Source organism: Anoplopoma fimbria, chromosome 5 (assembly GCF_027596085.1).
Source record: "Anoplopoma fimbria isolate UVic2021 breed Golden Eagle Sablefish chromosome 5, Afim_UVic_2022, whole genome shotgun sequence".
Lineage (NCBI taxonomy): Eukaryota > Metazoa > Chordata > Actinopteri > Perciformes > Anoplopomatidae > Anoplopoma > Anoplopoma fimbria.
The window spans coordinates 14793894-14821807 of record NC_072453.1 but is presented as its reverse complement, the minus strand read 5'-3'; the positions used below and the strand labels follow the sequence as shown (position 1 = coordinate 14821807).

At 41.2% G+C, this 27914-nt stretch overlaps 2 protein-coding genes across 2 annotated transcripts; both read right to left on the bottom strand.

The window, feature by feature from the left end:
- Positions 1-847: 847 nt before the first annotated feature.
- vwa2 (von Willebrand factor A domain containing 2) lies at positions 848-12395 on the bottom strand. Its single transcript, XM_054599374.1, has 13 exons — positions 12344-12395; positions 8616-8690; positions 7681-7814; positions 7451-7560; positions 5084-5281; positions 4863-4996; positions 4605-4734; positions 3510-3565; positions 3295-3402; positions 2618-3196; positions 1650-2201; positions 1360-1482; positions 848-1076 (listed from the first exon to the last, which is right to left on the bottom strand). Exons 1-13 carry the CDS (start codon positions 12393-12395, stop codon positions 946-948), a joined length of 2382 nt encoding a protein of 793 aa, XP_054455349.1. The 3' UTR covers positions 848-945.
- A 3305-nt stretch (positions 12396-15700) lies between these two features.
- tdrd1 (tudor domain containing 1) lies at positions 15701-27653 on the bottom strand. The gene is made up of 25 exons (XM_054598715.1): positions 27333-27653; positions 27152-27189; positions 26981-27041; positions 26145-26259; positions 25922-25988; positions 25761-25841; positions 25478-25657; positions 25210-25353; positions 24893-25058; positions 24695-24778; positions 24156-24332; positions 23958-24065; positions 22498-22668; positions 21724-21984; positions 21285-21416; positions 20945-21052; positions 20678-20842; positions 19909-20235; positions 19699-19815; positions 19468-19596; positions 17738-17905; positions 17228-17644; positions 16831-16887; positions 16439-16482; positions 15701-16307 (listed from the first exon to the last, which is right to left on the bottom strand). Exons 1-25 carry the CDS (start codon positions 27496-27498, stop codon positions 16230-16232), a joined length of 3561 nt encoding a protein of 1186 aa, XP_054454690.1. The 5' UTR covers positions 27499-27653; the 3' UTR covers positions 15701-16229.
- Between the last annotated feature and the right edge of the window lie 261 nt (positions 27654-27914).

The following is a 27914-nucleotide window of genomic DNA, read 5'->3' as shown; positions in this document are numbered from 1 at the left end:
GCTTTGACATTTGTAAAAAAATACTGGAAGTGTGCAGCATAAACATTTGACAGGGTATACAGAGCTAAATCGGTCACTTATCACTTATGAAGATATAAAGTATTTATGAAGGGAAGTCATTTGATGACAGGATGTTCACCTTGCATCATTTTTGAAGGTTCAAGTGTTTAAAATTCACTTTGGCTAATATATTTAAATTACTAGCCATTTCAAATATACCATTTCAGGGCTTGTTTGGTGTTTAAGGTTGAATAATTCTAATATTAAAATCTAGGTTATTTGAACTAAAGCTGGATTGACAAATAACAGATGATGAAAGTTTGTTTCTCTTTCCCCAGAAGTGATATTAGTAAAGTACAGGATAAGTTAAATACTAAGCCAGCCTTAGTTTCTAGGTGATATATAGTAAGTGTAGTATACCATAGTGCTAACTAATGATGAAATACATATATACATATATTTATAAAATATTTATAATTAAAAAAATATAAAATTGAGTTCATTAGTGGCAGAAAACAATCAGAATTTTAACTTCTAATAAACCTCAATCAGTTAAGTGGATTTAGAGGAGGCCTATTGGAAAAAAGATAAATTGAATCATTAAAAATAACATTTGGTATAGAGAATTTTTGGTCATGGTAAAAAGTTGTGGTGATTATTCAATGAAATTAATAAAATCTTGACACACATATACACTATTTTATAATATAAAAGTTTACATCTTTGAATAGACAACAGAACCATATCGTGACGGTTGCACAAAAGCGAGTACAGTGACAAACAAGACACAAATAGACACCGCAGTAGACATACATACAGTTTGAAGGCACTTAAATATTGAAACAGTAAAATTTGTTTTCCCTTTACTCCATTGTGAACCCGCAAACATCCCTGGCTCTTAGGTGTCCATAGGTGACTTGTTTGTGTGAATAGTATGTGTGTTTATCAGGCAGCATGTCTCCTGCGGTGCATTTTGTAGTGATGCAGGAGCTCCTGGTGACTCTTCTTCTGCCTGCTCTTCTTCCTGAGTCCAGCAGGCCTCGGGAGATCTCCTCTGGATGAAGGCCTTCTGCTTTCTACGGACAAACCACAGAAAAAGTCATATGCACGTGCAAATAAGGATGTTTCTGCAAGGACTTTTTGGTAGTGGCAATCTCAACTTTAAAACATAATCATGCCTTTAACAAGTATGCTCAGACCACCAGACCTAACTAAATGAGTTAAAAGGTTTGACTGATAAACAGATAAGAATAAAGAAACAATAGGATAGTGAAATTATCATTAAATGAAGGCAGGAAGGTGGAAGGTAAGGAGTGGAAGTAAGGAGATAAGGAAAGAAGACTCATTAATGTCACTGACTTGTTTCACAGTGTGGTCCTTCATAGCCTTGGCACTGACAGCGGAAGCTCCCTCCGGACAGAATGCAGGTCCCGTCATTCATACATGGGTTGGGCTTGCACAGGTTAACCGGCTTTTTAACCTCTAATAGAAAGAAATGTATCATAAATCAACCTGTACCATGACATTAAAAAGTTCCTATTTTGTGATTGTCCATCTTTTCTCATTCTACTCCGTCATCTTATATCCATAGAACAGGAGACAACAAGCTGTCCTGTCAAGGTTTGGTACTTTCCCTTCATTATTCTCACCTGAACACAGCAACTGCACCAGCACATCCTCAAAATACTTGAGATCCTCATAAGACGACACCGTGATCATGTGTTCCTCCGAACCGGCAATCTGCAGCAGCCTCTCTCTCTGTATATCCCCGATTCCGATCACAAACAGTGAAACTCCGTTATCTCTTATCTTTTGAGCCGGAACAACAGCGTCATCGCCGCCCGAACCGTCTGTCACCACCACGACAGCCTTGTTGACTCCGGGCCGCGCACCTTTGGCCGCCGTCAGGACGTTGGTGTGGATGTGGAGCAGAGCTGCGCCGGTTGAAGCCACTCCACCCATGTAGTTGGCGTCATCAACAGCTTTGAGGATGGTGGAGCCGGTCTCGTGGGTGTCCAGGTTGAAGACGGTGGTGGCCCTCCGATTGTAGGTCACGAGCGCCACTTGAGCCACGTCTCGGTTGATGTCGAACTGCACGGTGAGGGAGCGAACGAAGTCACGCAGGATGCCAAAGTTATCAGGGCTGACACCACCTGAGGCATCCAGGGCAAACACCAGGTCTACAGCTTGGCCAAGACAACCTGTAGGAAAAAAACAAAGAATTATTGTTGCTAAAATATAGAGACAAACATACAAAACATGACTTCATCAAATGATTGCATACAGTACCAGTCAAAAGTTTGGACACACCTTCTCATTCAATGGTTTTTCTACATTGTAGATTAATAAGACATCCAAACTATGAAGGAACACATATGGAATTATGTGGTAAACAAACAAATGCTCAACAAACCAGAATATGTTTTATATTTTACATTCTTCAAAGTAGTTGAATGAGAAGGTGTGTCCAAACTTTTGACTGGTACTGTATTTTGTGCATTTCTTCGCTAAGCATGCATTTCTCCATCTCTAAAGGAATGACCATAAAACAACATTGTTATTCACATTTGGAACGATATTTTATGCGGTGTTAAGTAGTCAGTCTATCAGTCAGTACCTTGTGTATCCACACTGCAGATCTTAGCCTTGAGCTCAGGGATCTTGGCACTGAACTCCGGTGGTGTGTAGGTGATGGTCCTCTGGGGATTCCCTGTGATATTATTCAGTTGTTCCTTTAGGTAGTCTGGTCCCACCCCGATCAGGAAGATCTCTCTGTCTCGTGCGTATTTAGAGGGCTCCACCACCTCGTCCGCAGCAGGAGTGGCGGTGAGCAGCACCACCACGCGGGGCAGGTCGTCCGTGACGTCCGCGAAGACTGGCGCACTCACAAAGCCGTGGCGTGTGACATAGCGAAGCGCCTGGCCTGTCAGGGTCTTGCCGCCGATTGGTTGAAGTGCCTCCACAGTCTTAAGCAAACCTTTCAGGTCCCCTTTGAACTTGTCCACCGGGACCTCGACTCTGGTCTCTCCGCCAAACACTACCAGGCCGACTTTACTGGGACTGTCAGACCCGATCACGGTGCGCAGGAAGCGCTTTAAGAAGGACTTGAGGCGGAGAAAGCCTTCCAAGGGGACCGTGGAAGAGCCCTCCACCAGGAACAGCAAGTCTACGGAGCAGTCCAGTGATAAAGCAGGAGCTGAGGACGGATGGAGGGTCATGTTAGTTTGAGAGATAGTATGCAGCCAGTGGGGTGATGCTCATATCTCAGTAAGTACAGAGACACAGTGTACAGACCACAGTGTGGGTCTCCTCCATAGCCGGGTGGACACACGCAGTGGTAACCCTCTGGACCATCCGACACACATGTTCCACCGTTCAGACAGGGCTGAGAGTCGCAGGGATCTACGGTGTAGTGTTGAGAGAGAAAGAGAGAGAGAGAATGGCAGGGTGGTACACAAATACACATCATCTCAAAGAGAGAAAGAACAGAGAAAGAAGAGAGTTGTTACCTGGACAGATAGTACGATGGCAGACTGTCTGGTGTCTCTTGTAAACCTTGTTGTACCTGCAACACACACGTGTGGATTGACACAAAATTCCCTTGTTTTGGCAGGTTGAAATAGAATCAATGATGTGTATTTTCCACAACAAGTAAATTCAATTTCCATTTTCAAATTGGCTCTGTTTTGGCAGTTCTGTGACCTAAATACAAACATTGAGCCTTGCCTATGAGTTAATACACTATAAAATATGCCTTTGAACACATATGGTAGGCATTATATATTTAAAATTATTAATTTGACAGATGTTTATGTGATGTACAAATAAGCTATCTCACCCAGATTGCAATTTGTTAACTAAGATTTATTTGAATCTTGACTGACATGGATATTATATAGACCCATTTTACAGTATTGAACAAGCAGCAGTTCTTCTTTGTTCTGTACATACAAATTTAACATTTGAATTAAGCTTTTTTTTTTGCTGGACAGTTAAGTTCTTTTGAAAGATCAAATGGAAAGTTGTGCTGGTTCTTGAAACTGTGTGTTAAACTTTATTTGGCTTTGGCCATTTCACAGTGGTGAAGTTGCAATGTGCTGTGAAATGAGTCTTTTCGATTGATTTTTTTTTTTTTTTTTTTTTTGATTGCCCTGGGAGGTTGTGACAGAATTACACTTGTTTTCATTTACACGCTCATACTGACTCAGCACATGAACAGATGGGAGTTGCCCTGTTGAACAACCAAAAGTCTTGTTGTTCATTGAGAAGTGAAAAACAAGTGATTGTGAACAACAGATTGTCTGACCCAGAATGACACCAGCCTCCTTCTTTATCATAAACCTGTTTCTGTGGCCTCTTCAGTACCAGCCAGACACTGATGTGGGTTCATCATTCCTACCTAATATCTCCTAGTGATTTAACAGGAATGTATTCCACAATTATATAAAAATTGTCAGGAATTTTGATTTTGATGTGAAGTTGTTCTGGTTTAAGTGAATAGTTGGGTTATCCCTTGTAAAAGTTCAGAAATTCATCATTCTTATAAAGACTGTATTTTTGACCTCAAGTGAGGAAGTCAACAAGACCATTTGGGGTATACTTGCCTGTAGTATGGACAGAGAGATGTGTATGCGGAATACCCCTTGGAGCCTTTCCAACACATGTAATTCCCCTGAATCTCCTTCACAGTCTCCAGTGTTTTCCTCTCGCAGGGAAATAACTCCACCTGACAGCCTGGGAGAACAGAACAGTAGGATAGGGGAGGGAGTTAGAGAAAGAAACACAAAAGGAAGAAGTTGAGCAAGAGAGAGAGGGCTGCTATAATTGCTTCCAGTGAAAACAGTGTTGCAGAGGAATCCCACCTGCAGGTGTGGCGTTGCAGACAGAGAAGGTGGTCAGTGTGGTGCACAGGCCGTTGACAGCATCGTAGAAATGCTCGGCGAAGAACACGTGGCTCTCCATCGGCTCACTGGCCAAAGCATGCAGCTCTTCCCACCTTGGAAAGAAAAAACTTTATAGAGACTGCACAGCAAACAAAAAGCAGTGGTTAAACCTATTATCCTTTTCCAACCATCAAACATACTTTGGGTAGCGGATGCCCACGGCAAACAAGACCACGCCCGTCTCTTTGAGCTGTGCAGCCGCCTGCACCGTGTTGCCCTGAGACCTCCCGTCTGTTAAGAGGATGGCGATCTGGGCCGCCGTGGAGGAGTTACGACCTCCCGGGAAACCCTTCCTTAGCAAGTACTTAAGAGCCAGGCCTGTCTGGGTGGCGCCTCCCCTGGGAGTTCAGGAATGGAAGAGTGGTTTTTTTTATGTTACTGTTAGAGAACTGAAACAGACCAATAAGAGAATATGTCATGTATTGCAAAAGCCAGCAGAGTTGATAATCTACCGCGTATCACTGCCAAAGTAAACCGCATTCCTCTCTTAGTTCTTGGACTGAAAATGCATGTAGTATTGTCTGAGTGTTGTCAGAAGTTTCATCACCCCAGGGCTCAAGAAACCCATTTAAAAACTATTACAACTTTTCAAAAAGACATAAATGTCAGTCACAGTTGGAGCCTCTTTCAATCTCACCACTTGACAAAAAAAAACAAAAACAGATTCACAGTGTCACCTGATTATAAGGAGACAGAAGTGTTGAAACAAACGTAGTGCAGGTAGGGAGGTGCTTAGATGCCATCCTATCATATTTCTCATTTTGATCCTTTTTTTCCCAGCTGCTTGGAGCGCTGAAACTACTTAACAATATGGTGAAAGGTTCAAAGGCCTTAAGGCATGATTAAAAGATCTCAGTTCCCTTGAACAGATTTATCTCAACAACTAGAGGTATTGGTTTCTCAGCATAGAAGGGCAGATTAAAACGCTGCTCTTTTATGCTCCACATATCACAAACTGTGCACAAATTAAGTTCTTGCTTGATACAGAAGAAGAAGAAGAAGTAGGTAGTGTCCATTTCTATTTTATGATAAGCTTTTGAAACTGGTATTTACAGTTTTTATCCCCTTTAAGACAATACAATACACCTTTTTCTCAAGATTTACAGACTAAATCCTTGAAAAATCTACTTTATCACAGACAGCTATTTCAACAGAGTGGATTCAGCCACTGAAATAAAAATAAAAAAGGTTATTTTGGAGTCTCTGCACCTTTTTATTAATGTTAAACCGTTCATGGCAGTACTGTCATATGTAACCATGCACTTCACTCATGTTTTTGGTCATATCGTTGGTCAAGAGTAAAAATAAATATTGTAAAGTTGGAGTATAGAATATTATTGTTTTTCATGTAAATGATAGAACATTTAACAAAGACAGTGTACCGAATAAACATACACCTACATTATGATGTTACACGGTCCTCGTTTGATTTGATGCAATGTGACAGCTAATAAGTTCATAACACGGGTAGCAATTTCAAACCAGATGGCATGCCAAAATCTTACTTCCAAACCAAAAACACACACACACACACACTTGGCCAAATTACCTTCCTCTTGCTTGGCTTATGCACTTATCCAATATCCAGTAACCACCTCCGGTGTTCCTTCCTAATCTGAAATTAATTTGTTTTTCTTTTCCAGGGAGCATTTGCAAATCCTTCTGAATGTGTGTGTAGGTCCGTGTTTTGCTTTCTGCACAACTTTTGAACTTGTCAAACATATCAATAAAACGTTTGCAATGTTGTTAATACTCTGTTTTGCCAACTCTCTGTTGCCAACTCATTCAATCTGGCTGTGTTCCTGAAACTACTCTGAAAAACTGTGACAAGTTTCGGCATGCCAAAATGCCAAAAATAGTTAAGAGCATAATGGTTTTCATCACTGCAGACGACTTGTTTGTATAAACAGTAAATACATATATATATTAATAGGGAAGTTGCTGGGTTTCTGTCCATGTAGAACCCAATTCCTTCTCATCTCTGATAGAGGCTCATATGAAATTGAAAACTTGTCCCAATGTCTTTGTCCATCTTTGAGAACCATATTTCTTTACATGTTTATGCCAACGGCCTCAATCGTATGTTTCTTCTCATCTCTCCATCAATTGGCCAAAGGTGAGCAGAAACAAGGAAAGGTTAAGTCTGGACTTCTTTCAGTTGAGAAACATGTCATTAAATGAAAAAGTTTCTTTATGGATGTCAAAGATGACACTACGATATCCTCCACAAGGTTCTCTTACTAGCTTTTTAAGGCTTTCAACCATCACGGCTGAGTAAATGGAACTGGCTCAGGTGTCATCAAAATAAAAAATAAAAAAATCTATTTCAGCGTCTTTCATTTGTTAAATAACTCTGACTTTTTGAACGACACATGCGCTTGTATATCATCTTCTACATCCCTTCAGCAGTGTAAAAAACATAATGCCATCTTACCACCCACTCCAAATTCCACTATAATAAAGTATTTTTGCTTCACATAAACATTATTTGCAGAGGAGAAACACACCTGTGAGAAATCTTCTTAATCTGCTTCATCAGCTCTTGTTTGGAGGTGTACGAGTCCAGGGCGAACTCCAGCCGAGGAGAGGAACCAAACTGTATCAAGCCGACCCGCACCTTCACCAGAGTGGAATTTTATGAATATTTTTTTACACGACAGAAAGAGGGAGAGAGGGAGAGAGAGAGAGAGAGAGAGAGAGAGAGAAAGAGAGACAAAGGAACAAAGAGAAAACAAACCTTGTCTGGTCCGATGTCTAGTGATTGACAGAGCTTGATAGCGTAGTGTTTGGACCTCTCAAAGCTGCCCTTCCCCACGCTGTAAGAACCATCCATGAGGAAGAGGACATCCATGGCTGCTGAGCACTGCATCACTTCCCAAGGACACACACAACACACACACACACACACACACACACACACACACACACACACACACACACACACACACACACACACACACACACACACACACACACACACACACACACACACACACACACTACGGTTAAACACTCTAGGCCCAAACTCTTTCATTATCTTATTATATTTCTGGCAAAGAGTTCCTATTCTTTTGTTCATTATGGGGCATTATGAGATTATCCTGGTTAGTGATCAAATGGGCTGTGGCAGATGAAAATAATACATTGACATAAAAAGAGGAAAAACTACTGAGCGTGCCAGAGCTCATTTCTATCCCGGGAGCAAACTCAGAAAACAATCACCGAGCAAAAAGCATGTTTGAACTTGCGTCAATAATCGGCAGTGTTGCTGTAATGTTAAATTGAGCGCCTGATCATGAAGAGGACCATTATAGATTTTGAGAGTGATACGACTGTCTGCGTGTGGGAAAGTCACCTCCAAACACTTTTCTCTATGACACAGACATCAGGCTAATCCGACCACCCACCACCTCAAAGCATTCGTCCAAAGTCTTACTACTCTACTTCACAATTTATTAGACATTTACAACAACTTCACCGCGTCATACTTTAACAACTCTGTCTATATCAGACCCTGCACATTCTGTCTGACACAGGTGTATGTCAGAGCTCCTTCAGGCACCACAACGTCCTTTTTATGAGCCCAGTTTTGGGTCATTTTTTGATTAAACTAAGATTTGTTCACATATATGCTTATCATTTTTCTCCCGGCAGAGTCTTCTCTCTACTCACTTTCTCCTGCTGAGTTGATCTTTTGGATGTTCTCATGGTTTGTTTGGATCTCCTGCACTGAGAAGCCCTGCTGAACTAGAAGGGATAAACAACACAGAGATTGGTCAAATGTCAGTTTGTACACTGTTACCCACGTGCATGGTGCCAACATTTGACATTAAGATACAGTAGTTAGGCCAATCATAACAATGACTGTGCAAAGAAATCCTTCACAATACATACAGGTGATATTATTACAAGAATAACATTAGACATATTTCATTATTCACAAAATTTGCCAACAAGATAAAGCAGCGATTCCCGGCCTGGGGTTCAGAACCCCTACAAGATTAATGGAAAGGGGTTCAAAGATGATTAACTGGAGAGGAAGTTAGGGGGCGGGAAACTAATCTTTGCAACACATTGAAATTCCAAAATTGAAAATGTGAAAATAATCATACTGATCTTTAAACTTCAAGTATTTCCATTTTACTCTGTCTGTTCTGTGCCTTAAAAACATCCTTAGAACAATAAAGAGAGAAGTTAATTAAATAATAAATGGGATGCTGTTCCTGAAGCCAATGCAGTTTGCTGACTCCCACTTGACCCTCTGCGATGGATGATTAAGTATTCAAAGCTAATGTGAGTGGACAAGTGAAGAAAACCATTCTTTTGCTCCACTCAATGAAAGGACGTCGCTCTATTCAGGCACACGTACAGCCCAGAGAGGAGCGGGGAGCATGTGATTTCCTGTTCAGAAACCCATGTGAACATGCCCCGTCGTCCCTGGTAACCCCAACGGGTCACAGAGGCATTTGTCCGGCGCGGAGACGGAGCGCTTCAGTGGTTTTTACATACATCTCCACATTAAACCTATTCTTTCTGAATAGTTCATCTCTCCAATCACAATACAGAAAAAAAGAAGGTCAGATTGTTCCCGTCAACTTCGCTATGATGTGTCAGGCCGTCTGGTTCATGTTTATTTAGTGGCTGCTAATCAGCTGGTGAAGGTGAAGAAGGACAGAAGCATCCATCCATGGTTCCATGAACAAAAGTTCAATAGAAACAAGGGCATGTCTGTATGAGAACATTGAGAGTTAACATTGACTTTGTTCTCCTCCTCTGCTCATCTTTCTGTCACTGAAGTTGTGCAATGAGGATTGGGAGAAAAAAAATGTGACAGCAGCTTTTCACAATGTTTTGCTGTTTTGGGGGGAAAAAAGCAACCCAAAAAACCCCGAAAGTAATAACATTAAAAGCTTTATTCTGAAAAGCATCAGCTGCAACTTAACAAAGATACTTTTATCAGTTATATTTAGGATAATAGTGGTTTATGTGACATCAGCAATAGGGAAATGTACAAGGATTGTATAGGACTACAAAAGAAAACACCTGACAGAAGGGTGCAACTGTCAAATTGCCACATGTTTTTTGCAAAGCTACATTGGAGCAACAATACATTTTAAGAGAAGCATACATACAATATGCATCCTTCTGCAAACATATAAGCTTCCATTCTTAATGGCCACTAGGCATTTAATTAACACCAAGGAGCAGGGAACAAGTTTCTTCTTCATTGCCAAATCTAAATACTGCCTTCACACCCTTTAAATGCCCATAAAATCAAAGTATTTACATAATGTCTTCCATCATCAACTATTGGCCAACTGCATGAGATCAGGGGACATTAAGGTGTAAAATCCACCAGAATTGTTAAATAACAGTAACACCTGCTACTCCCTTAGCTCCCACCTTTTCTCAATCCTGACCCTTTCATCTGCTCCTAATTCCAACGTCAGTCCAGCCCCAAAGCACTCCCGACAGTGAAAGTTTAGGGTCTTGGCAAGCTGCTTTCTCATGGTCAGCTGGGCCCCACTGCTCTGAACAAAAAGTCTGTCTGTTCAGCCTAACACCTCGAGAAAAATGACCGTGTATCTTCAATGTCTGTGCATAAAAACATCGCAGGGAAATCAGTAGCATGATAATAAGAAGGTTCACTCAGGATGAGTCTATTTTTAATAGGCGTTGATCCACCCATAGTCTGGGAGATATTAGGAATATTCCCTTGTAATCAGAGTTAAAACTATGATCAGCTCTGATCTATAGCGGAAATGTAACTTGACAGACTGTTTTTACATGGATATCTAGCTGGTGAAGAAGTGCAACAGGTTATCTGTGTTGTCAGCACAGGAGGAAAGGGGGGTGTCCTGACAAGGTGAAACAGTCTGGTTTTCTCAAGTTCAAAGTCTTAAAATGACCAGTAATAAATACTTGAGATGGTGCTAAAGCTGTCATTTTTGAAAACAACTCAGATTATATTGCCCCGTAACTCCCTCCTTTCCCCTCAGGCAAATACCGACGACACTCTTGTATCCGAGAGAACAACTGAATACACTCAATAAAATCCATGCAAAATTGGACTTGTCTGGAAACAAGCAGCATTTTAAGCACAGGAGGATATCACTTTGAAGAGAGGATAATGGGAATTATTCAGCACTGGAGACTTGACAGGTATAAGCAGTAGCATATCTGGTGAAGAATTTCCAGAAGTAGTCCAGAAGAGCATCAGTGAAGCATTGCACATTTTCAAATTGGCAGTCAAGCTACGTTTGACCTCGAATACCATCTGAAATGTCAACACACTGAACAGTTCACTCTCTGTATTTACAGCAGTCTCTCTCTTTGCAAACACTTACATCCATCAATATATGTCTAATGTTTACATTCATCTCAACAACATTAACCCCTAAAAACATCCTGGCGCCTTTGGACCGCTTTGCACAGAGCAAGGCCTCCATTAATGTTAGCTGTTTCCAACTTAAAGCTAGGTAACATTAGGCATCCATTCACACACTGATGACAGGCTAACATGCAAGGTATGGCAAGCCTTCGGGAGCAACTTGGGGTTAAGTGTCTTGCCCAAGGACACATCCTGGAAGCCGGGTATTGAACCACCGACCCTCTGATTGGAGAACAACCTTGCTCTCCAAGTAACATTAGGCTAAGCTAACTAGCTGATGGCTGTAGCATCGTATTAACCAAACAGGTTTGAGAGTGGTATCAATCTTCTCAACAAACTCACAGCAAAAAAAACAAGCTTATTATCCAAAGTGTTGACATTTTGTAAATATCAAAAAAACACAACTCTCCCCTAATTTGCAAGATCTTGTTTCTTTCCTTGGTTGGGTAACTGACTGCTATCCATTTTTACTGTGAATGTTCAAAAGGTCTAACTTCACACCAGAGTATTCTCAGCTAAGATCAAATGAGTTTGTAAAGATGAAAAGTTTGTATACTGTCACATGTTGTATATTACATGATATATGAATATACAGGACCTCGAGACAACGGAACATCAGAAGACTCTGAATAGAAGTACTACCCTGAGCCTTCCACTAAGCACTTATTGTATTCGTATTAGTTTGTTGCACTTATTGTATTCGTATTAGTTTGTTGCACTTATTGTATTCGTATTAGTTTGTTGCACTTATTGTATTCGTAGTTTGTTGCACTTATTGTTTTATTGTTTTTGCTTCTGCACTGTACTTTTGCTCTGGTTTATGCTCTTAGATGCTTGTTTAAGAAAGGAGATGCACTTATGACTTCTGGTGACTAGTAGTTCTCTTGAATACCTATGTTGAATACACTTCCTGTCAGTCGCTTTGGATAAAAGCGTCTGCTAAATGACTGTAATGTTATGTAATGTAATGTAATGAATACATAAAAGGTAATAAAGTAATGAAACCGACCTTGAAGAAGCAGCAGCGTTAAGAGGATGGAGAGATGGATATCAGACTGCATGCCGAGAGACCTGGAATGATAAACAAGAGCACACACTTAGCAAAAAGAAGCAACATAATACACCAAAGAGAAAAGAAGAGTGTGTACAGAGGTCATGGTGTTAGTGTGGACATAAGATTGAGTTTTCATTCATATATTGTTGCATTTGAACTGTTTTGGCAGGCTTGAGGTGCTTAACGTTTACAGTATTTCACAAGAAAAACAGCTAAGATGATAGAAAAGTTGAGTTTACCTTTTTTTCTTTCTTATCCCTTTAAATTTCTTAAGACCTGGAAAACTAATAGTCGTTTTTTTTTTATTCTACAGGAAGACTGTAATGTCAAAATAAGATTCACAACTCTGTTAGGTGTGGTACCAAGGGGAAAGCTCAAATGACAGGGTAGAAGTGAAGTGTGGTCGGTGTAGTCGTAACCTGGCTCAAGGACCCTACCTACCCCATCAACATGTTTACACAGCTTAGTGCAGGTCGAGCCCTTACCTTTCAAATAGGGATGACTGAAGAGTGGCTTAATGACTGACACATACCATAGAGGAACACCGGGATGGTAGGTGCAATATCTGTTAAGATTGAGAATCAATATCAGAATGATTTGCTTATTATGCCCCTCTGACCAATCAAATTGCGGGGAGAAAAATGCAAATTTCTCATAGTGGTAAAAAAAAAACCCAACTACTGTATTAAACTACAACAACCATTATAAGCTTCACAAAGACATGATTCCAGGCTGCTATATTAAATGCCATTCAATCCCACAGGTGTAACTGGTTAACCGTTAATTGAGTGAACATCTGAATAAGGATTAACAACCCGACCTGCCTCATTCTGTATCTCTGGGTTCACATAAGAAGTTGAGCAGCTGACGATAAGGTTTGATTAACTCTGGCTGCTGATAAGCTTGGCCATAATATCCTCTGTGTGTGTGTGTGTGTGTGTGTGTGTGTGTGTGTGTGTGTTGGATAAAGAGGACAGACGTGCCAGAGAAACCCTCCCTACAGCTACAGCTGTGTGTATTTCGGAGACAGAGATAGAATTGTGTGCAGGCTGAAGCCTCTCTTTAAGAGGAGTCTGTGTGTCTGCGATACAGATCTGCAGAGCTGACATGCAGTGGCCGTCTGAGAAGCCGCCGAGCTGATAAACATCACCAGGGGCTATTGATGCTCTATGTGTGCACTCGATGGTACAGCACCAGGACAAGAGGTTTCATTACTGCCAGGGAACACACACACACACACACACACATACATATGGTTATGGGAGGAAGCAGTCATGCATGCGTACATATCACACACACACACACACATACACACACACCTGTCTCAAAATTGGCTCCCTCTTCACAAGCATTCTTCTGGATCCGTCCAGCCCTCATCTCTCGGTTTTCCTCACTCTCTGCCTGTCAGTGAACACCTTTCTGCTCTGTCTGGCTGCAAGTTTGGTCCTTGCTGATATAAAAGTCCTGTCTTGCTTCAGGGACTGAAAATATTTCACTGAAAATCATGACAATAAATGCCAGATCAGAGTGATTTTGTGAGGTAACATTTCAGTGATTTCTGACTTGAGAAAGAAAACCTAAACTCAATACTTTGGGCTATCAGTCCTTATCTACAGCGGGGAAAAAAAGCAAACTGGGACATTCCTACAAGTGCATTCACTATTTTTTTTAAAGGAAGTCCTAAGCCATGGATGTGGCGTCTGCTTTGAATTGGTCGGCAGGTTGGAAAGTGCCTCCACTCTGTAGTCTGTCATTAGTAAGGAGTGCTTGCTTTTGGACCGACTTCATACAACAATCCCAAGATCTACTAACCTGTACTTGGTGGTGTCAAACAACGGTTCAAATTATTTCAGGGTGAGTCACCTGAAATAGCCACTTTTAGAATAACTGAAGAACAAATGTGGAAACTCCCCCCCTACCACCAATGTGACTTTCTGACTAAAAGTCGGAACTAACTATAATTAAAAATGTCCTGGTATGCATTTGAGGATGGGAATGTGTTGCACGAGCAAACTGGCAACCACACACACACACACACAGATACAGTCTTCAGTGAGAAGATTTATATTTTAAATGACTAGGAAACTGGACTAAAAAAAAAAACATTCTAATGTAATAAAACATCACATCCTCAATCCATCAATACTACATCTGCAGTATAGATTACAACACCCAAAATGAAGAGATTTAATTTATAGATTAAGAAGAATTAGTCAAGCAAAATCACACCTACCACTTAAAAGGACATTCTTCAAAAAAAACACCATTTCTATTTAAACCTGTTTACTTTCCTGGTTGCTTTTTTTTTAGCCTGTTATCTTGCAACATCTGGTCACTCTTAAATGTGTCAAGGCAGGTTTAAGATGGGGCCAGAGGTTATGACCCTGACATGCAACAGTAGAAGACAAACAAAGTGAAGCCTGTCAGCATATTTAAGCACCAAGTAGGTCGATGTTGAGGGGAAGCATTTTGTTGCCTTTAGACAATCTGTTGTCTATTTAGCTCCAACTGCAGACTTATTTTAAACAGGCCTGATGTAAATACCTTCACTGCTTACCTATAACGTGTACCTGTGAGGGAAGCACAGATTGTAAAGCCCTCTGAGGCAAATTTGTAATTTGTGATTCTGGGCTATACAAAATAAACTGAATTGAATTGTAACTACACGGTCATACTGCTGTTTATCGCAATGCATCATACCGACAGACTTCATCGCATTTGTTTTTAAATTAAGAAATGTATGAAATTGTACGATGATGCAAAAATATAAATGCACAAAAAACTGTGCATTTATATTTTCACATTTTCATAAAAGCTGATTTCAAGTCACACCGGCACAGACAGCAGCAGCACTAGAGGTCCATGCTCTGCGGACATGCTGCAGGTCTCCTCCTCCTCCTCCCTCTATGAGCGACTGAATAGTTCCACTTACCTGTTCAGTGTTCACAAAAAAACCCCTTAAAGTGTCCTCACCGGCTCCTCACACCTCTCAAGTGTCCTGACGGGTCTGATCCACTGCTGCTGCCTCCTGCTCCAGCCCGGAGAGCAGCGACCCCACCTCCTCTCCCTGCCCCCACCCCCATCATCTACCTGCACCGGTGGGGTCGTTCCCATTGGTACTCTTATAAGAATGGTTTCTTCATCCTCCCAGAAAACTTTTTTTTTTTTTTCCCCCCTACAATTTGAATTAACTCTAGCATTTACTTTGTGTGTGTATTTGTATGTTAATGCGCATTTTTGTCGCTCAAAAGTTTTTTTTTTTTCTCCCCCCCATTATTTTGCACAAGGCAACATTTTCCAAAGAGATGAGTCACAAAATAAAAAAATCACTTCACTGTCACAGAACCTTTATGCAAATAGTGAAACACATGTTGAACATAAACCGATCAGGTGAACAGGACTGAAACCAAACTGAACAGATGGCAGCACAGCAGGAGACAAACACACACACACACTTTTGTTAATTGAGGTTAAACATTTTTTTGTTGCAGAGTTTTCTGGCAACTCAAACCTAATAAGTGCATTAAGATTTTTTTTTTTTATATGAAAACCCTCCAGAAGTATTAAAACATAATAAAGTACTGGAATTTAACCACAAGTTAAAACCATAAAAGCCCTGAACAAAGGGAATGGTCAGTAAACAACAGATTCACTCTAAAGGAAGTCAAATTAAAACCTGGATGGCAACTTCTGGAATAAAGGTGAGAAAATTAAAATTACAAGCTGAATGGCTGCTTATGGGAGTCCATATTCAGAAACATGGCCGGAAATAAATAAAAAAAAAAACAAGAGGCTTGATTTTAACAAGTTTGTCAATAAGACCATACAGTTTTGAAATTGGTTAATCGTATTTTTTCTGCCCCACTAACAGTGTGATGAGAGAAAGCTGCTGCTGCACCAACTGTTCCAGGCGGTCAATCTGTGAAAGGTTATAAAAAATATGTTATACATTTGCCACTCACTCCTAGCTTCAAACTTAAGCAATGTTCTATCAAATTAAATTAAAACAATTCTAAGACCATTTCTAAAAATGGTGGAACCAGCTCTGACCTTTGTCGTCAGCTTCAGACAGCAGCAGTCAGATGTCTGAGGATCTAGGATTCAGATAGAGAGCAGACGGAATGCTACACAATCGAATTGCAGAACAAGTAAGGTTGTCATTGTTCTAGTTTTAAAAAGGAACCGAAATAAAATAAAAAAATGTCATATATTGTTTTGGTGCAAGTTGCCTAGTTTTGGAGATCTTGGCCATAGCGATATCTACCTTTGAATTTTATTGTAAATCAAGATCTAGTTACTCGAGATAATCCCCCCCAATTCTCCGAAATTAGGCAACTCACACCAAAACAGTAAAGACTGATAAATAGCACTACTCGTGAGAGTAAAAATATGTATTTGTGATTTCGGGGTGAACTGAACCTTTAAAGCAATCAAACCATTACCATTTGATATTTTGCATGGAGGCTCCATTTGCTCAATAATCTTCTTAACTGGATCTTCTGAAAAGCAAAACATAATTACAACTGCAGCTTGGTTTCAGCACTGACTGCACCTCATGAGCCATCCTGGATCATGTATTTAGGTATAGATTCATCGATTAATCAGCTAAACAGTAAAAACAATTCCATTATATCAATTATTTGAATAACTATTACTTGTTGCTCTTCTTTCCAACATTTTGACTCAAGTTAGGTACAGCAATATGATGCATGTCATAAATTGTGACAATATAAAATATATACTAGGTTCGCAAGGATATGTTGTTGAATTTATAGTGTATAAGTTGAGACTAGCCAAAAATAAATAAACAACACATTGTGAAATTGTTATTTGACCCACCGTTGATTGTCACAGCAGATGCATTTATTTTCTGCCGGGGAGTCTGGGGTGCTGGCTCTGGGTTTGTGGTTAGGCCGGTGGTAGCTGCTGTATTTTCAAGCCCCTTTTGGGTTTCAGATTTGGACATGGGCAGGGGGCAGTCAGGCACGGCTTTACTGCTGGCAGCAGACGCACTGCTGTCAGTTTGGTCAACGTTCTGCATGTTGGATCTGCAAGGACTACTCTTGGCCATGGCCCGTAGTGCATCCAAGATCATGGTGGTGATGTTTCCCCCGCCCTTCTCAGTGGGCAGAGTGAGTGAGAGAACGTTTTCAGAGCCATTGAAGGACTGGACAGTGGCGAGGACGCCATTCAACAGCAGGCTATGAAACATCTGCTGCACTTCCTCTGGAAACTCTGCAGGGAAATGTTCTTTACCTAGAAAGGAAAAGGGGAGGGGAGGGGGGAATAACAAATAAAACACTTGTGGTTGAGTTTTAAATACTAAATAATATAACAAGAATTACTCACCAGTGAGGGTGCAACGAGTGACCTGAAAGGGGAGCTGCAGCAGAGTCATGGGGATGGGCAAGACACGGGAGAAAGGCACCTTCTCAGAGTTGCCGTAATCTGCATAGATGACGCTCATCTCATTCTCACCGACCTCCAGGACAACCGCACGGTACCAGTTACTGTCGGCTGAAAATAAAAGTTCAAACAGGGTGTTTAATTCCATTTACTGGCAGTTTAACAATAATAAATCATTTCCATTTAGTTTTGGAAGAGTTGTGGAAGGCCATCATTGCGCAAAACCTTTCTTAAGTAGGTAATCGTCCATATTTTGTTGATCAGTAGGATTGGCAATGTCCTCGCATGTACATGCTGCGGCCAGTAGCTCCCATGAATTTTGCTACATTTTGGTCTTAAATGTTGTCTTTTGTCCTTAATACTGGAGCACGTATGGCATCTGACAGAATACTCTCATCAACCTCGGAGAAAGAAGAGTGGGGATTGGATTCATTTGCGGGAAGCGGACCTTTAGACGATCACCGCCACAGCCGGCGTACCAAGCGCCACTGAAAGCAGAGTTGAGAGGGAGGAGAACCAAGATGGAAGCTAAGCTAACCCAGCTAGGCCCTGAAGCGATTCCACCACTCAATCTGCTCGTCGGTCGCAGTAATATTCAGGCTAACCCAGTAACGGGGACCTTTCTCCATCATGCTGTCCTTGATCAAGCTGCACTTGAAAGGCGGAGGGGCAGGAGGATGCATTTTCTCCTTGTGGGGAAAAGGGCTACAATTGCCTTTCGTTGTCCAACCTCGTGTTGCATAATGACAATACATTTTTCTTAAATCCTTATTGAAAGCCTTGAATCCAGCTTTTAGGAGACGACAGATAACGCTACCTACACATCCCCCTACCTGCTACGAACCATAGACTGCACTCCAGTAAAACGGACCCTGTTGTTAGCTGAGCTGCGGAATGTATGCCAGGCTATAGTCTCCTACTTGTATACTATGTTTAAAGAAGAACCGCTGCTACGCTCAGCTGCAGACGCGCTGTGTAATTATATCTACTAGCAGACACCAAATTACCAGCTTAGGTCTGCAGGGGCAAAAACTGCAGGTGGGGTCTCAACAACAGTTGGAGAGGGAACATAAAAACTGGATGGGAGAACGATAGAAGGGAATTCATGGTGGCAGATTGTGAGTGTTTTTCCTCTGAGTGTAATAGCTCAATCACGGATCAGCTGGTCTGACCTTATCCGGTCTCGTCATTTTATGATGAGTGCGGATGATGCTGCCTGAGTAAAGGGATTTTTCACCTGCTGACAGTATCTATTAACTCTGGGTGCAATTTTCTTATAAACCATGATGTTGAAAGCAAATATGCTGTGCAAAACTCAACTGGAATCTAATCTCATGCATTTTCTTTTTTTGCATAAAAGCAAAAAATAAGAAGATTCTACATATATCATTATGATGTTTAAACATTAATACTGCTATCATAAATCCTTTTTTTGAGTGTGTTTTTGAGTGTGCTGAATTCCATAGTCAGAGCATTATTATACCAGCAAACAACCATTTGCTATGTAAAGATTAAGTGGAGTTATTGCTACCTGAGCAGAGAATCAAGTTACGCTCACTTTTCTTTGCTTTATTGTCATTATTGTCATAGCCGGGCTGGCCACACATGCTTTTATTGCATGTTCATCCCTTTGTGATGAACAGAATGCATTTATGGAATAACAAGTCACTCACCAGAGAACTGGGCACAGCATGCAGCCCCTGGAGCTGGTCTGCTCAGGACAATGGAAGATAAAGAGGCCTGAATGTTGCTGCAGTAGGCGGCCAGCTCCATCATCACCCCCTGAAGCTTCTGCTGGTCCACTGCACAACAACAACACAGTAATTACAACAGGAAGGAGTATAACATGTTCACCATTTGAGCATTTACTTATAACCGACAGGGAGAAAAGGGAGTGTTCTGACCCTGGCTGGGACTTAGCAGGTAGAAGAGGGAAGGACTGGTGACGGCAGCAATACAAGGCTGGAAAGTGTCGTTGAGAGGCAGCTCCACTGTCTTCCAGTCCACAGGGAAACACGGGGCTAAAACAGGATTAAAAACAGACAATTTCAAATTGACTTCTCAAAACATCAACCATTGCATTGCATCTTAAGGACTCATGTCCTCTGGCTGACCTTGTGATGGCATTGCAGTCAGCCCCTCGGTTGGCATCTCTTTGGAACCGGCTCCTGTCTGGTTGGAGGCATGCGCAACTATTTGCTCTTGGTGTTTGTGTCCAGAGCCAGTGGTTGCATGTGTCTCTGTGGGTAGTACTCCAGGAAGTTTGGCTAGTTGCTCAGAAATGAGGGCTGTTGCCACATTCTGCCCTCTGCCCTCCAGCTCCAAACCGTAACCTTGTGCAGTGACAGAAAGGACTCGTGCAGAGAGCTGCTCGCCGTCCACCAGAGTCTGGAACCACAACAGCGCTTCACTGCTCCACTCCGATCCCAGAGGCTCCACACCTGAGACCAAACACACACTCTTTGTAAGAAATGTATTGTTAAGACCTTGTTTCATGCCTCTGTTATCCATCTATCCAAGAAAATACTTACATTTGTGCAAAAGTTCAGTCTGGTGTGCAGGCACACAGTGAAGAAAGGATCTTAGAGTGATAACATTCATCACTTGGCTGAATATGCCAAAGAACATACAAGTTTGAGCTCCCATGGCCTTTAATACTATCGATGATTTATGGTTTCTACCAAGCATCCCCAGATAAAATCCCGAATAAGGAAAAGAAATTGAGAAATGATCTTGGCTGCTAAATAAGAACATATTTCATTTGAGAAATTACTTCATACATATTTGAGTTAACACTTTTACTTCCTCTTTCTTATTCACACTAACAGTTGCTCCTTTCTCTCACACACACACACACACACACTCACAAACACATACACGAACCTGCGAGCCAGCAGCGAATTGCCTGGAAGGGTAGAGTCAGAAGTCGGTTTGCAACGGATCGAAGGTGTTTCTTTTCCACTTTCATGCTATAACCATAGTCCACAAAGTATACAGACACTTCTTCAGACAGCCCGTTAACCATAGCCCGATACCACTCTCCATCACCTGGGGAGCAAAAAGCACATTATACACTAATTTTTTTCCACAAAAAAACAAAGGAGGATTCTGAATGTTTAACACAACCAGTGGTACAATAAATAATCTCACCAGGAAACATGGCACAACAGGGCTCCCCTACTTTGGGCTCAAAAGGTGACACCTTTGCCTCACAATGCCGTTTCAACTCAGTCCCCAGCTCTATCAGCCGCTGATGGTCTGACAAACACAAACACAAAAAATGAGAAACGTTAGCCGATCATTAACATCTGAAATGATCATGACCATGTCATGGGTGCAAGTCTGCTAAATGGCTGTAATGTAATGTAATGATCATGACCATGGTATAATATCATAAACACTGTAGTGTTTCCCAAAAAGTTTAAAGTCACTTGCATCATTCTGGTAGTGAGTTAATCTACAGCCCCCGGGGCCAAAGAAACAGCAATACCTGTAGGATTGTTGATGCGGCAGTAAAACTCTCCAGGGTTCTCCACGACACTAGCAAGCAGTGCCACTGTCTGGCCGTCACAGGGAAGCTCAGTACAAGACCACACCAGAGTCTCACAGGTAGGGGCAGGCTCTGAAATGCACATTCAAACACAAAAAATGCCCAACATTTAGGTCTTACTGTCTGTTTGAGAGCCAAAAACTAAAAATATAACCATAAAAGTCTCTAATTGAAAGACTATGGTACGAATATTCGATAAAATGTAGACAGACTCATTTCAGATTTCAGTTTAACTAACATTAACCTCATAGTCACCTTCATGGTTAAACACTTAAAAAAAAAGCAACAATAATTGCTTCAATTTGAGGATTTTTGTTTTAGATTGAACATGCTTTTATTTACATATCAATGTGTCAGATAAATTTCAGACACTTCCCACCTTGTGGCTCCACAGCAGCAGTTGCTGTCCGGTCAGCCTGCTGGTCACCACCGGCTGGAAGAGGAGCAGGTGCAGCGAAACCAGCAGAGCTCAACAGCTCGGCTACGTTGGCCTGAGGATCGCTGGCCTCATCAATCATGGCCACTAGAGCTTTGTCATCGTGTGCGCCCTGGATCTCAATGCGCAGTATTCGGTTGGATACCCTTCGGCGCAGAGCCAGCAGGCAGTCTTCTGACCAGCTCTCCCCAACTGGCTGCACCCCTAGAAAGGAGCCCAACGACAGATGCTTGAGAGGGTGTGAGAGACAACTCGTTACAGAAAGACAAATGTGCGTTTGTGAATGTAAGGTGAATTAGGGATTTGTTTGTTTGTTTGTTTGTGTGTATATATATATATAAATTAAGGAGAAATCTACAGATGCAAATAGACAGCGTGTAGCAAAGTAACCACCTCAATGTGTATATGGGGTGTTTTCTTTTCACTAGTCTGAAAGAAGAAGCATAAAGGCCAAAACTCTCCAAGTTGATCAGTGCTTAAAATGTTTTTTGCCTGTCGTGTCTCGCCTTAATGTATATGGAGTGAAGGCAAGGCAACCTCCTGGTGACATTACGGTCCAATATTTATTTAGTTAGTGTTAAGTGTTACCAAAGAAAAAAGTAAAGAAAAACAATTAAAGAATCTTTAGGTCTGTGACTCAAAGCAGATCTGTTGAACACAGTTTCACACTCTGGTAAAGTTTACTATTTACAATGTGCCTTATAGTGAATACACAACCTGCTAGAACACAAGGCATGGCCTGCATTGGCAGGGCCAGTAGTGAAGTGCTGATAGGCTGCAGGTTGCCTAAATCCACCTCCTCAGAGTTGCCAAAATCGAGGTAGCCGACACAGACGCGTTCCTCTGATGAATAACCAAGAACCTTAGCCCTGTACCACTGCTTGTCCTCTGGAAGAAACACACATGTCTGAGCTTAGGTTCACAAAGTACGTCTACCAAGGGGAAAGTATTCATTCGATATTATACTTTATGACACCATGTTTGAAAGCTGAATGTAGAAACGTAGACAAACGTACACGCTCCTATTGAATCTGTGAATTGGTCGGTTGGAGAACCTTTCAGACCTGAGGCATTTTCAAATCATGAAAACACATTCATGAAAGGAATAAACTAATCTTTTGGCAAAAATAACTCTTTGTTCAACTGAAACTTGACTGAAACGTCAGCAGTTTGAAATGTCATGCATCATGTGTTCACTTGTTAGGCTACTATAGTGATACTGGTTTACTTTAGTAGACAACATAACCAAACTGTCTCTAGCTGTTAAAGTGTTAAAGCCTCCTGACAACCCACACAGGTGTTGTCAGTTACAGCTGATGAGACCTCTGCTTAGGTTAAAGGTGTGCCGGAGCTTTGATTGGACTCTATAAGGCCACAAATATTTATCTACCGATAAGAATAATAAAGATGTAATTTTACCCCGTCCTCAAAAAAAAATTCAACAAAGGTTGCCCAATAACAATGCCCCCCCCCCTAAAACCTTAAACCCTTAAATCTCAGGGATTTAACTGAGGTAATCTGGTAAATGGTTGGTTGAGTGTTAGAGGCTGCAAGGGCATGAAATGGTTTGAATACAAACAGGACAGCACTTTGGGGCAGCATATCATGTTACCTTATTGGCAAAGAAAATAAATGGTTGATGAATAAACTAATAATAAAGCCTATCCTTGCATTCCTCTGATTTCATGTGTCTTTTTTTTTACCATTTTAAATCCATAAATCATTATGTTAATGTGTGTGTGATTATTTAATATGCCAGACTGAACACCCATGTGCCCTCTCTCTGGGTTTACCTTCGCAGCCCCGTATTTAACGTCACAACCCTATGAATTGTGGTTAATTCCGTCAGGAAAAGTCTGTAGATATAAAGACTAACAGAAAGTGTGCATAAAATGTCTCTAAATGTCTTATAGAGAGCTCTCAAGCACTGGTCAATTTGACAGTGGAACAGCCCCAAACCCTCACAGACTCTGCAGCAACACGCCCCAAAGTCTGTGAGTCCGTGAGTGTGGACATTGGGATTAGGCTGGAGACTCAGGAATATGTAGCTCAATAAGTCTATACATGCCCACACAGTCCTGAGAAGAAGTCTGATCAGCCAGATTAACGGAAAACTTCTGTGTGGTGTTCGGAGGCTTTAAAGGGTGATATATTCTAAATACTTAAATGTGTTGCACCTGAGAACTGTGCACAGCAAACTGTGCCAGGGGCCGGCCTGAAGTTCTGAGGGGGCGTGGCCTGAAAGCAGTGGTCCCTCAGCTTCAGCTGCAACTCCTGAATCACTCCTGTAAACCAAAAGCGCTCATGTTAAAAGATACATGTTGAAGTTTCAGAGTTTTAAATTGCGTGTACCAGATCAAAAAAATACTACTTACCAGCGTTCTCCACCTTCTGTACAATAATTTCACTGGGTGATTGGAGGTGGGTGATCACAACAGAGAAGGAGTCACCCACTGCCTGAGTCAGGGGCTCTGGTGGCTGAGCCCAGCTGTTGTCATCCTTCCCATCAGAGAGACGCCTGAAGTTTTCCAAAGATGCAGTCTCCAAGGCGTCTAAGGAAAATCAAACTTTTACTGTATCAACAAAAATATATATGGATAGATCGGTGTCTTGAATTGTTCTAATTATTCTCACTTTTTAACAAAAGCACAACAAATCCAGATGCTGAACAATCACATTTCATGTTGCCAGAAGCTAAATGCCTTGTAATATTTTAGCTCAACTCTTTGGGTATAAATTAAATGACATTCATGACTTTTTAAACCCTCAAAAATGCACTTGTATAGAATATATTTCATCAAGCTGTATGGTGTAACAATGGACATGTAGTTATTCTCCCCAGTTTGTCCCGTAATGTCTCATCCCTGGTTTGCAGTCTGATATCAGATGGGATGGTTTTATACATATGGCTTACTTATTTCCTGCCGAGTTGGTGCTATGTTGACGGCTTCCTCTTCTGCATAACCGTGCTCAAGGAGGAATGCGCTCAATTTCTTCCCTAAAAAGACAAAGAAAGGGTGTTGTCTTTATGGCTTTAAAACAAATCCTTGAACACTTTACCACTTTAAACACATCATGTTATTCATCAGCATTCCCAACTCCTATAACTTACCCATTGAAAGTAGGATATCCACCGAATGGATGCGATTATTTTCTTGTGTTTCCATCAGCCTAACAGTCACGGTCTTGCCAGCCAACAGCTGTTTCACTGAAATACAGCACTCGCATGACCAGTTACCAGCCGCTGGAACCACCCCGGTGATACAGCACTCCATCGCCTGGAAGTAATAGATGCAAGTGCTAGTGTCATCATGCCAGCTGTAAGACGCCGCAAACTGTCGGCGTGAATGTAGTGGGAGTTTTATCACAACCATGCTTTAAACAATTAAAAAAAAAAAACATATTTGAATGGGGTGAATATGCACTCACGCATGGACAAAATGGCTGGATATTAGCAGCCAGGGGCTTAATCCTGTCCACAGGGACATCCTCTTCATTGCCAAAGTCAATGTAAAGGACATTAGCCATCTTCTGGTCAGCAGCCAAAGTCTGGACCAGGCCTCTGTACCAGTTCTACACGCCAAAAATAGAAGCAAACACACAAGTGGCACAGTGAAAGACTAAACAAATACACAATTATTATTGCATATATAAGTTAGTGTCTCCTATCAATTTGCTCGAGAAGGCCTCTGCTCACCAGATCACAGGAGAACTGAACCGCGCAGACCTCTCCAACATGGGGAACGTACGTCGTCACTGATGGGCAGCTGTACGTTTTCTTAAGCTCTGTGCTGATGTTTTGCAGAGCTTCCAGAAGCTCAGGGCTTTGGGCAAGAAGGAAAAACCTGCCGGGGCTGTAGAACTCTACAACAGATCCCTAAAAGACACACACAATGACAACAAAAAGACAGTGCGCTTTTGTATTCAATAACATTGGCTTGATCTGTCTTAAAAGTTGGCAAACTGGGTTTTTTTTGTACCTGGATGTCAGTTCCCTTGATGATTTTAGTAATTTGCAAGTCCTTCAAATAGACCCTCTGGAGGCTGGGTGCATCACCTTGCTTTAATAAACAGAGGTTAAACATAGATAACAAATCCCTTACATAGAGGGATTTCTAGATCTCCAAATCACTGCAATTACCTTAGACTCAAGCAGGCCAGCTGTGTCTCCTGTCACTGGCAAAGCTGTGGTTTCCTTAAGTTTCTCACTTAGATCAAAAGAAAAAAGTGAGTGGACATCATCTAGTGGACATTATATAATGATTTAACTCTTGACTGGTGTTTCACAAACTGGTTGTTTATTGTTCGCGTTGAAAAAACATCACAGCTGACGGTCAGTGGTACTCTGGGTTGACCTAGCTTACTTTATAGGTTCTGGATCAATGGACTTGCACATGTGTCTGTGTGCCTTCCAGTCTTCTGTCTGACACGTCACAGAGCAGTAAGGCGTCTTTTTGCAGCGCTTGCACCGAAAATTTCCTGTTAAGGGAATACTGGTTAATTAGAAACTGCTAATTGTACCAAATTTAAACACAAAGACGCGCTGAGGCTCATAAAACCACCATGAGGAAATGTGTTGCATTCCATGCACCATGGTATTGGGACATAATAAAAAAAAAAAAAAAAGGCATGGAACACTCCAAAACCATCACTTTTGTATGTTGAGATGAAATTATCTAAAAGGGTCATCAACATTGTAGTTAATTTGCCTCCATCACTGACAAGACTGACCCATTTATGTGTTCATCATCATCATGCTTTCACCAGACAACATCTTGCCATAGCTGAGATAAATGCATGTGATCCGAGGACAAAATCCTGACATGTATTTGACCTAAAGTCAACAGCTAATCAACATTATGAACAAGTTTATAATGTATTCATTTTACAAGTTGTTTATAAATTTATACAATGTTTAACATGATTTTTGGAGAATGTCATCCTCCATGACTGCATCTTCCGCAATGCCACTCTGATGTATGACACGCGTTGGTGAAGCAAAAACGCACTTTAAAACTAAAAATACACATTTTACTGCTCATTTAAAAAAAAAAAAAACTATGTCAATATAACAGAATTTGCCACTGACGGCAGGTGGATAAACATTTGTATACTGTTACCCTACAAGGTGCAAAGCTGCTGGAACTTTACAAACCCCTTTACAAGTATATATATATGACTTCAATGGCGACAATATTACCTTGCTGACCACAGTAGTTGCAGAAATATACAGTCAGTGCTGGTGGTATGGATCCTAACACCTATGAAAGCAAAAGAAAAATAAATTGTGGAAAAATGGCAATGTTGAGCAAAACACATTGATTCAGTTATCCATGAAGAACTGCAACTTTTTTTTTTTTTTTTTGCATACTGCAGATTGATCCATGCAGACTGGTGGATTCTTGGGGTCTGCAAAAAAAAAAAAGAATGAAGATATTGAAGTATCAGATCCAATGTAATGTTGTATATTTGGTAATGTTCAAGGATTAACATTGCACTGTGCAATTGTCAAAATTAGAAAAATATAAGTAGTGATGATTGTATTGATTTACCCTCTCCAATGGCACCTGAGGCGGGCAGCACAGTTGCTGTATCGGGCCCGGAGAGGTGTCCTGGAGGAGCAGGAGGCCTCGGGGTGCACAGAGCCATGGGGCTGGATGAGGGCTTCCTCAAGGGCAGGTTGGGTCGGACCAGGTTTGGAGAAAATGAACGATACATGGCTGCAGCTGCCAACTAGGTTAACAGGATCATAAGCAAATGGCGACAATTAAACGTAATGGTTTTATATTGCACATTCAATAGTGTACCTGAGTACACGTGTCGGTAGAAGAAGTGAAAGTAATGCGCATGCGCAGTAGCCTCGATGCGGCAAAGGTCAAAGGGTCAGGATGGAATTCATTCTCAAGTACTTCTGTCCCAACACATTTAATTTAACTGTATTTATATTATGTTTGGATATTGTCCTGTGACATTAGTATCCATACCTGATCCATACATTTTTTTTTTGTATATGTTATTTTCCTTATTGCAAATTATATTTCATAAATATATATGAATGTCTGATATATATGAAATGATTGAGAGCATACAAAACCCAAATCAATGCCCTGGAGTGACGGCAGAGAAGGAAATAA

Excerpts from the sequence above, each read along its gene's own strand:
- vwa2 (XM_054599374.1), bottom strand. The coding sequence starts at position 12,395 with ATGCAGTCTGATATCCATCTCTCCATCCTCTTAACGCTGCTGCTTCTT. Across the intron at positions 4,735-4,862 it reads CTGCAACGCCACACCTGCAG|GCTGTCAGGTGGAGTTATTT; the intron begins GTGGGATTCCTC and ends CTGTTCTCCCAG. Across the intron at positions 3,566-4,604 it reads TCTCTCTGTCCATACTACAG|GTACAACAAGGTTTACAAGA; the intron begins GCAAGTATACCC and ends TGTGTGTTGCAG.
- tdrd1 (XM_054598715.1), bottom strand. The coding sequence starts at position 27,498 with ATGTATCGTTCATTTTCTCCAAACCTGGTCCGACCCAACCTGCCCTTG. Across the intron at positions 22,669-23,957 it reads TTGCTGTGCACAGTTCTCAG|AGGACAAGCAGTGGTACAGG; the intron begins GTGCAACACATT and ends TGTTTCTTCCAG. Across the intron at positions 20,236-20,677 it reads AATTCGCTGCTGGCTCGCAG|GTGTGGAGCCTCTGGGATCG; the intron begins GTTCGTGTATGT and ends GTTTGGTCTCAG.